The sequence below is a fragment of the Eleutherodactylus coqui genome, chromosome 8 (assembly GCF_035609145.1).
Source record: "Eleutherodactylus coqui strain aEleCoq1 chromosome 8, aEleCoq1.hap1, whole genome shotgun sequence".
NCBI classification, from domain to species: Eukaryota; Metazoa; Chordata; class Amphibia; order Anura; family Eleutherodactylidae; genus Eleutherodactylus; species Eleutherodactylus coqui.
Genome location: NC_089844.1, coordinates 197,639,198 through 197,649,886, shown reverse-complemented (window position 1 = coordinate 197,649,886; position 10,689 = coordinate 197,639,198). Strand labels below are relative to the sequence as shown.

General features: G+C 44.9%; 1 protein-coding gene across 2 annotated transcripts in view; it reads right to left on the bottom strand.

Moving 5' to 3' along the window:
* Nucleotides 1-1,069: 1,069 nt before the first annotated feature.
* IDH1 (isocitrate dehydrogenase (NADP(+)) 1) overlaps nt 1,070-10,689 on the bottom strand; it is a 46,371-nt gene continuing 36,751 nt past the window's right edge. The window contains exons 8-9 of one of the 2 annotated variants that reach the window (XM_066577218.1): nt 6,388-6,550; nt 1,070-5,882 (exon numbers count right to left, since the gene is read on the bottom strand). In XM_066577218.1, coding sequence (XP_066433315.1) covers nt 5,789-5,882; nt 6,388-6,550 — 257 coding nt within the window. In that variant the 3' untranslated portion in view covers nt 1,070-5,788. Of the gene's footprint in view, nt 5,883-6,387; nt 6,551-6,879; nt 7,193-10,689 lie in introns of those variants that run through there. The other variant, XM_066577219.1, reaches the window with a different exon arrangement.

Here is a 10,689-nt window from a genome sequence, read left to right as displayed (position 1 = left end):
CACTTCTTCTCTCTTCCGCCTTCACTTCCTAATCTCGCTTAGGTCTGCAATACCTACTATAAAGAGGAATTATTTCTATTATACATAGTATGCTAAATAAACCACTCATTGTTGGGAGAGCTTCTGTTCACACGGAGACCTATGGACCGAAATGTCCATTAAAGATGGCACCATTGTTGTACCACTGTCTCAAAAGGTAGCCACCAGGTCTGCATTATGTAAATAAACCTCAATGAGGATTCTCTATAGAACTAACTGTACTGCAATGCATTAGCACTCACAGTAGCGGTCACAGGCCATGGCATGCCCAGACTATATCGTAGAGGGCTGATGATGTCACAGTGGGGAGCGTGCACCCTCTGTGAACCCTTTACCCGTCCCAATGTAAATTGATTGCGGCTTGGAAGGGGTTAAGAGCGTGGATTGGTGTTCTCATCAATCACCACTGTTCTAGTGGGATGCCAGCTGTCAGTCACAGCCAACGCCTGTTGCACAATAGCATGGGCTCACTTCTGAGCCCGCGCCAGCCAGAGGATGTAAGTTTACTTCCTGTTGCATTAAATATGAACCTGCCAGGACATAAACTCACGCCCTGTGCTGTTAAGGGGTTAATCGCATGGAATGCATTTCAGGCCTCCTTTCTCAAGGTACCTATAACATACAGTATAAATTCAGTGTCTGAGTAATTACACATTCAGTGGCGTAAAGTACAAGCATAAAGATACATACGCTTGTGTAAAGCCGCCCTAATACTACAGTAGTTGAGGGCAATTAGTGGAAGGTTAGATCAGAGTTCATTCCCTATTCTGACCAGAACCCGTTACTTCTACACGGGGAGATGTCAGGGGCATGAAGGGTGGCACATGCTGGAGTTCCACACCTCTCGTCTCTTCCCGTCACGTATCTGGCAGCAGCTTGTCCCACCTTGAAACCACAGGCATTGGCTTCTACATACGTGCACAAGGAAAAAATGAAGATGCTCCACTCTTCAGTTCTTCTCCAACATGATTTCCTTTAGTGCACCAGTTGGCCTCCTCCAAATCATTCAAGACTGCCAATAAGACAACAGTTTACTGTGAATCGGCTTTATTAAAAATATTCCAGATAATTTTCTGTAAAAAGAGACAACGATTGTAATTAAGAGCCGGAGCGATTAGACAGAACGACGCATGGATCGGGCGGAGAACCAAAGATTGAATTTCATAGTGTAAATGCTGTAGATTGCTTGAGCTATGTACAACTCATGTAGTCCCAGCCACCAGCTTGTAGGGGGAGCAGCAGGTGGATGTAGGCTGGGGTTAGCAGCTCCCTTCAGGTTTGCCCGGCCAGATGACTATATTTTGCGATGCAGCAGCATCTTGTAGAGCTACATGAATCATCCTCCTACTATCTTTCCCTTTTCCCCTCTGATGTTCCAAGGTGCCACTGTCAGACAATTGGCACACCCACAATACATTTGCTTAGTTCTGCCATTGTACTTATGTACGGAGCTTGGCTCTGGGCTGTATTTGTCAGGAGGTTGGTTCTGGCATTGCATCTATCTACTAAGCTTGGTTCTGGAGCTATATTTATAGTATGAACTACATATTGGTACAGTAGTCACTGAGCTGTTGTGAGCTTGAGTCTGGTACAGTATTTATTCACTGAGCTGCTCCGGTGTGGGTATGCTGCTTTCTTCACAAGTAGAACATAGGCAGACTGCCTATAAGTGAGATTTATACATTTTTGCTTCTTGTGTAATGGAGGGCCAGAGAACATTCTGTAGAGGGTTCTATGTCAGCCAAGGCCGGCACTGGCCTGCTCGTTGCCCCTGTGCATCTTTTTGTTCTGCTGCACCAAGAGCCTAGTTGGTTAGCAGTTATTATGTGAAACAAAAGTTTGGTCCGGTGTTAGCCAGTGGAGCAAAATGTGATTTGTTCTCTGTAAGAGAAACCAAGTAATCTGGTAGATATGATACCTTTCAATGGCTAACAAAAGGACACTATGTTATAGCGAGATTTCAAACCTACTCGGGGTTCTTCCTCAAGCTTATGGAATAGATCTGAAGACGTATTAATATACACACACATAGATGCATATGAAAAGGCACAGACACGGTGTGATTAATTTGCACTTAAAACAATGCCAGAACAGGATGATCGGAGGAGTAAATACTTAATTAGTCCACTGATAAAGGATGTTTTATGGTCTCTAAATTGGTGTAAGGCGGTCACCAGGGCAGCGTGTTAGCTGAGCTATAGCTTTCTTATCAGCTATAGTTAGGTATGCACCCTCTTGACATATTTTAGCCCGTGGTGAAAGTGGCAGAGATGATTATAAACTTGTACTTCCAAGTTCTTCTACGACGCTGAGACTCGAATTTGCCTTTTAATATGGTGGCTGTCATATGTTCCATGTTGTGTCCATTACTAGAAAAATGCTCAACCACAAGTAATTTAGTCTTTCTTTGTGTTCTCATCCTTGCTTTCAGTTTTCAAATATTTCAAGAGGGTTCATGTGTGACTAAAAATGATGAAAAATCGATAGCACAGATAACACACGGGCCTGGTGACCCCCTTACACCAATTGAGGAACCATAAAACTTTCCGATCCTTTCTTCAGTGGACTTATTCTGGTATTGTTTTAAGTGCAAATTAATCACACAATGTTTGTGCCTTTTCATATATGTGTATCTATCTACGAATCTATTCCCTTAAGCCTGAGGAAGAACCACGAGTAGGTTCAAAAGCTCACTATAACATATGATACCTTTTAATGGCTAACAAAAGGACACTATCAACAAGATTACTTCATTTCTCTTGCTGAGAACTATCAAATTTAGGTGAAACAAGTCAGTATACTGTAATATAAACTATGGTGCTGTACGGGATAGAAGTGACAGACGGGTCAGAGCTGTTAGATGATATCACTATTTGCTACTCCTATCACTATGACACTACTAGCACATGAAGTGGACGGCGTGCCAGAACCATATTTCAAACCTACTGCTGCTACTAACTTTCATGATTCCTTTAAAGCAAACTTATAAGGTGACTTAGGCCGCCCAACCGGAAAACAGCAGATGATAAAGGGAGATAAGCTGCTATCAATTCACTTGACATACACTTAGTAGCTCCTAGCGCACGTTGAACAGATCCATGGGCCTTAGTTCAGTCATTACCCATCAGGGCTGCAGATTGTTCTCCCTGACATATCCATCAGACTCATTTAGGCTGTTTTCACACTGACTGTGGGGGGGGAAGCAGCACGCTGAATATTGCCACAATCTGTCGTGTGCTGTAGCCCATTTTTCCCTATGGAGCCTTCCTTTCTGTTGCATCGCATGAAATCTTGTTTTTTGTGTGGTGCGATGCAACCTTAACCCTAAGAATTCCTACTGTTTGTCTCTAAAATAAGCCCTAGCTACATTAAGAAAAAGCAAAACCAATACATTACCTAACAGGCGCTGTCCGCTCTGCAGCCCTTCTCCGGTAGTTCCACTGCACTTGTTTGTAGTGTTCAGCCACTGCTTCATGGTCAGGGAAGTTCAAAAATCCCGACTCCCGGAAGTGCTGCAGTAATTGGCAGAGCTGTACCGCCACTCAAGGCGATGGCTGTGATTGGTTCATCGAGCGCTGCAGTGATTGGTTCTCGAGAACCGCAGCTCAGCCAATCACAGCCAGTGCTTCCTGGAGGTGGGATTTTTGAACCCCTCTGATCAGGAAGCACTGGCTAAAGACTACAAAGACTGGCCGCGGAACTGCCAGAGGAAAAGTGCGGCAGAGCGGACAGCGCCCGTAATGGTTTTTTTGTTTTTATTTCCCCTGTCTTCTAAAGGGCTGTGGAATATGTTGGTGCTATATAAAGATTATTATAATGTATTTTTTTGTTTGGGTTTTAATGGAGCCAGGGCTTATTTTCAGGGTAGGGCTTATATTTCAACAGCCTCCGCTAGCTGCACATCAGGGCGGTGATTTACGGCTAAGACAGAAGCGTGTCCTTACATCACAGCACGTCTTGGCATGTGCATGAAGCTGGCTGCCTCGGACAGGATATTGTAACCTACATGATTACCCAAAATCACATTAAATTAACTTCCATAGGTTCACCAAAGTAGCCGCAGATCGTAACAGCACAAACAGAGCGGGATGGAGCGTGTAAAGCGTCACCGCTAGTATGGACAGTTGTGGGCAAAAGTTTTGAGACTGATGCAAATTTTGTTTTTTCAAGTTTTCCGCTTTAGGGGTTTTAGATTTTTTTAGTCGGATGTTTCTATGGTTACTAAAGCAAAATTATAAGCATTTCATACATTTTTAATACTTTTCTTGACAAATACATCAAGTTTCAGTAAAGAATCTAGATTTACAGTATTGAACCTTAAGAATGGGATCTAAACCTCCTCCGGGAACGATGTCTCCCAACCAGCCAGGAGCATCTGGTGAGGAACAATGCTTTTTCCAGCACGATGGTCACAAGACAAAAGTTATAACAGAGTGTCTCTGTGCACAAACATTGACATTTTGGGTATCTTATTTTTATGATTCCGAATTACATGTTTTATGCCCCCAAAAGGATCCAGTTGTATTAATATTATGGCCCATAAAAACAAGGATAGAAAGTATGAGAGCCGCTCAAGAATAAAAAAAAAGGAGACAGTTCTCTAAAATAAGGGCCACATCTGGGGGTAGGCAGTTATTGCATCTGTTAGTAGATGCAGTTTAGATAGACGGGTAATGAGCCTTTTCTTCTATGTAATAGTTTTTAGTGTTATACTGTATGTTTTACTTTGTGTTTTATGTTCTTTTGATTAGTCATTGGTGTTCTAAGAGACTCAACCGGAGAGAGAGGTCTTAGCATTCATAATTTTTTTAAATTGACTTTTTATATAATGATTGAATTGGCAAAAAGCATTTAATTAGCACTAAATATGAAATTGCTAGCAGATATAGTTTTTAGATATGAACTTTATGAATATGCCCCATCTGCCCAATGAACGATGATGGGCGCCCAGGAGGACCTAAATTAGTTAGTTGGTAGTGCTAGTGGGAATCTGCTGGTGAGGAGGGCACCCCGGCCTGGATGCACAGCGTGGTGTGTTTCCTATTGGTATATGAAGCTTTACCTATTCCACCCCTTCCAGTGAAGTTTGCCGTTACAAGCTGCAGATCCTTTGGTGCGGTTGTGCGTGTGGCGGTCGACTCGGGGCAACGGCAGCCAGTGTGGAAGAGTGAGGGGGGCCGTTATCTAAGAAGCGCGTAGAGGGCCGTGTGATACACAAAATGGGGCCGGTGAGCACGCCGGTGGTGCCGCGTGTGGTGCATGTCACTGATCTCTATCCTTTCACCAGGATTGTGTACATCAAAACTTTACAGTTACTGGATCAAGCAGATCTGCAGAGTGAGAACTATTCACTGCAGGTTGTGTCGCACCTTTAGCCTCTCTTTAGTGTTTTATAGCAGTCAGATATTTTGGGCCAAATGTCTCGACACAACCGGAAGGTTTAGACTATAAAGACCGCTAAGAAGAGACATGTGAGGGGACAGACCGCCATAGAGCGGTCCGTCTGTTCCATTATTTTAACAGCCCTGTCCACTAATGCAGATTTACGTATGTACAATACTGAGGTCACCGCCATCCAAAAGACATTACAATCACATTACAGAAGAAAGAGCAGATGGAGAGACACTAGAAGGAGACCAACAGGAAGGAGCGACGGCTTGTGTTGTAGAGAATTAGAAAGCTCTTGCTGAAGGCTGTAAACGACCCGTGAAGAAATAAACCTGAGATTGGCCTACTAGGCCACCGCTGACTACAGCTTGGATTGACCAGCGAGTTTCAACTTTAGGTTCTCAGCCAGCTTCTCCAGGAATTCGAAAGTGTTCAAGTAATCAGATCGCTGCACGCTGAAAGAAAAGCACAGTCAATGAGCTCGTTACCCGACCCGCCGGGGCCCAGGTTTTATCCCTAATATTCCTCCTCATGTCCAAAAATATATCAGAACTTCTTTATTTTTCCAGTGACACATCTACCCGAGGGCTTTCTTTATTTTTTTGCACTAACAGTTGTAGCTTTTAATGGAACCATTTTTTGATACCCTATAGAGCACTAAAACTTTTAAAAACTTATAAGTGGGGCAAAATGGAAAAAAAATTCAATTGTTCTATTTTTGGGGAGGTTTGTTTTTATAGCGTTCACCTTGCAATAAAAACGACATGTTCTCTTTATTCTGTGAGTCAGAACATTACAAGGATAGCAAGTTTATGTAGTACCACTTAAAAGAACTTTAAAAACTTGCTTGATTTTTACAAGGTGACCTGTAGTTTTTTTGGCAGCATTTTGGGGTACACAAGACCTTTTATACAATTTTTTCTTTGAGATGAGGTTATCTTGGAGGTAGAAGATACTCACTTGGAGAGACCTTTAATACAAGCAGCGAGATCTTTAGTCATGAAGCCAGCTTCTATTGTCTCAATGCAGACCTCCTCTAAGGCCGCAGCAAAGTTCTTCAGCTCAGGGTTGTTATCCAGCTTGGCTCTATGCTCCAGCCCTCGGGTCCAGGCAAAGATGGAAGCTACAAAAAAACAAGACAATGCATCCGCTCTTTATGCAAAAGTTTTAGTAAACACTTGAAAGTTTACCAACATCTAACCGGACAGCTCCATACTGTACACCATCAGTCATGTATGCAGCCCAAGGAAAGATGGAGCAAAAGGATTAAGAACTTGGCAGAGCGCCCCAAAAAGGGAAAGCCTGAAAGCAGCACAGATGTGCCATGTTTTGGGGGTCAGCACAGAAACGCTCTGCAGGCCTTGTGTGCTGGTTGATGGTCATGTTAGTCTTATAGGCTGAAGTGAGAGCAGGTCAATGCGAGCTGGCAGAGAAAGGGAGCGAAGCCACTGGTGTTGGTTGCAATATACTTTAATACACTTAACAAGTAACACTTATTGAGGTACATAGACGTCTTCATCAGACAGCTAGATTAAAGATACGGCAATGTGTCAATGATTCAGAGTCCAATATGCAAGAACAGCCATGACCAATGGTGGCTAGTAGCTCAGCATTGGCCACACTTTGAAACGTGTTCGCTGCCGATTTTACCCAATCCCAGCAGCTTCACGCTCTTTCAAGCCATTGTCTGCCAACAGGTTCCGCCAGAGCATTCGCTCACTTTGACCTCCTCTTACGTGGTTGGAGTTGCTGGAAAATCCCCTGGCTGGAGAAAAAACATCAGGTGGCAAGATGGCGGTACACATGTTGTATTCCAAAAATATCACAACCTGTTTGGACACTGAACTTACATCCCGATCAAGTACAAGGAAACAGGGAGCAAGTTAATAGAAACAAAAAAGCGCCAAAAAGGAGGAGTTGGAGCTTCACCCACCTCAATTCAAAGCACTAGAACCAGCTCACACCATAAACTAGTGGACATATAAGCACCAGCTCACATGTTCATTCAGAGCCTCCGATGCAGATGTAGCCCAAAAACCCAGATGAAATAATGCAGCACACCATGCCACGTCACCCGAGAACATGTCAGTGAGATGGACCTCAGTATAGTCAATGGGATCTGGTAGGCGCCATTCAGTTCCATCATAGGATGCATGCAGTTCTCGTTGAGATTCAGATTACATGCTCACATAATGGAACAGAAAACCATGGGATAAATAATCTTGGCCACAGCACACCACAAACAATTCCAATATTTGGACGAGGTGGTCAAATGCCAAGCCACTCAGGTGGAACCATGAACCTTCAGTTCCCAATTGACTCCGATAAAACAGAGAGCGGCAGCATCAACGGTGTAATATAAAAGTAATAGACTTCTTTATTGCTCCATGTCACAGCAAATAAAACTGGCAACGTTTCGACCCACAGGTCTTTCTCAATCCAGGCTCGGGAAAGACCTGTGGGTTGAAACGTTGCCAGTTTTATTCGCTGTAACATGGAGCGATAAAGAAGCCTTTAACTTTTATATTACACCGTTGATGCTACCGCTCTCAGTTATATTGCAGCAGAAAACCGTAACCCTTCCTGCATGTATGAACATCTCTGTACGTTGTCCATAGCTGAATAAAACCGAAAATAAAAGGATGCAAAGTCAGAAGGGCTTGTAGGCGCCTTGAGAACTGTCGCTTCTTGATAACAAAAGCGGGAATGTGATTGTCTGACGTTAGTAAACAGAGCTATTAGTGCTCTGCTGACATAGAACCAGCCATAACGCTCTAGAAGGGTCCTGGCTACTCCAGACATTACTGAAGCCCTTCTCTTCTAATCCCATGACTTATTACATGCTTGTAGAAAGCTCCTGTTGTGGGATCAGAGTCCTCAGCGGTCATCAAAACCCGCATTCTGCGGCCATTTACCTGGCAGCATTGAACAGTGCAAGTGAGTGAATTGTATGGCGCATCCACGGATGTCTCTAACGAGACTGTCCATCAGCGCTGCGCCCCGGCTAATACAGGCTGTCTGGTATCCAGGCGCGGATTCTTCTGACGGTCTCTTTCTTAAAGCAGCTTTATATGGGACAACTATTGTCCGCAGAGTCGCTTACGCCGTTTATGTACTTTATAAAAAGAGCGACTGTTCGCAATCCCTGAACGAATCATTGGAAGCATTTACAGGGTCTGGAATATCACTCAGCGACTAGTTAGGGGGCTTGAGTTTCTTTGGTGGGTATGCAATTGAAATTTTGACCCCTCCCCAACACACACTGATTGGTTGCCAAGTGCAGTGAATGCACATAAACACGTGTGCGCGGTCTGCGAGTAAACACTTGCTGCCATGGTCTCTCGCAGATTTGATTGAACAGTAGATGCTGCAGTGATTATATCTGTATGAGACAGAAACCCGCCTGAGACGGCAGCAGCGAGCGCTGCTCTGAGGACCAGCAGGGGCGGTGCAGTGAGGCATTGTTCGCATGCATTTATATGTTTTAGGCTGCATTCACACGAATGTATATCGGCTTTCACACCGAGCCGATATACGTCGTCCTCATCTGCGGGGGGGAAGAATGCAAGAGCCAGGAACAGGAACTGAGCTCCCGCCCCCTCTCTGCCCCTCTGCACCATTTGCAATGGGGAGAGGTGGGTCGGGGCTAATTCTCACCACTTAGCCCCGCCCCCACCCCACCTGTCCCCATTGCAAATAGTGCAGAGGGGGGAGAGGGGGCGGGAGCTCAGTTCCTGCTCCCGGCTCTTCCATCCTCCCCCCCCTGCACACGAGGACAACGTATATCGGCTCGGTGTGAAAACCGAGCCGATATACGTTCGTCTGAATGCAGCCTTAAGGAACCACCGACAGTTAAATGGGAGGGGAAAAAAAAAAGAAATTGGTATTAACCCTTTCCAATCCATTTATTTTTTCTCACCCATTCTCCCCAGCTCCAAATAAATTGTAGCTGGGGAAAATGGGTGAGAAAAAATAAATTTTCCCTGCACCCTCCTGACAGAGTTCAGGAGGGTGCAGGTGCTCACTGCACCGTGGAGGGACCTGCTTACCTGTCAGGCGTCTTCCGCATTCTCCTTCTGCCTCCCGGCTCGGCGATCATGTGACCGCTGGGGTCAGGTGGCACCTAGCGGTCACATGATCGCCGGGCCGGGAGACAGAAGGAGAATGCGCAAGACGCCGGTCAGGTAAGCAGGTCCCACAGTGCAGGCTCCCGGCTCGGAGTTCATGTGACCACCGGGGGTCAGGTAACACCGGCGGTCACATGATCGCCGGCCGGCCAGAATCTCTATGCATTACATAGCGCTAATTGAGTGCTATGTAATGTGTAAAGGAGAAGGCAGAAAGGGTTAAAAACCCTTTCTGCCTTCTCCTAGGGGGTCCTCGATGGGGACCAGTGCACAAGTGTATCTGCACCCGATGTGTCTGCCGATCGGGTGCAGATGCACTCCTGCACTGCAGTGTCGGGCCTGCCCGGACATTGGAGCTGTGGAGGGAAATGATGATGTCGGGGCAGGCCCGACATTGGATTGGAAAGGGTTAAGTGGGGCAAGAATGCTGAACTACTCACATCTCCCTGCAGAGTTGTTGGCTGGTTGTTGAAGGACAACGATTACCTGTTTACACCAGACTAGAATTAATTAACTAGTGACTATTTTTAGGTGAGCTGAAATGAAGCAACTAGTGAAGGAACGCCAAGATTAAAAAATAAGAGAAAAATAACAGCATTCATCACGTGATAATAAATACCGGAACAGGTTTATAAATGAGCAGATACCTCACTAGGGGGCTGCAGAACACGACCACGTCCCTCTCCAGGGAGGCGCTAATACACTGATCAAGGAGGAAGGAACAGATAAACTTCCATCAATTCATGGGCAAATCCATAAAATGTTCATTCAAAATCAGCAAAAGGTGGAAGACGTGCCGAGTAACGAGGAGGATAATTCAAGGAGTAGCACCCTCAGTAATATATTAAACGTTCGCATATACATGCAGACAAGCATTAGTGGTATTCATGTTTATGTAGATCCAATCCTCAAGAGAGAGACCCCTCACAATGTGTGACTTGTTACTGTAAGGGGTTAATTTTGTTGCAAATAATTAAATAGTTGAAATACAAAATGTGCTTTGGTTAGTTAGGAAAGATAGGAGCCAGGTGGCCAGGAACTGACTCCTCTGAGTTGTTCAAGGTTTCTGCTTATCTATGGTACATTCACAGGATGTCCTGGCTCCACGTTTTCTCTTTTGCAGTAGTTCATTAAG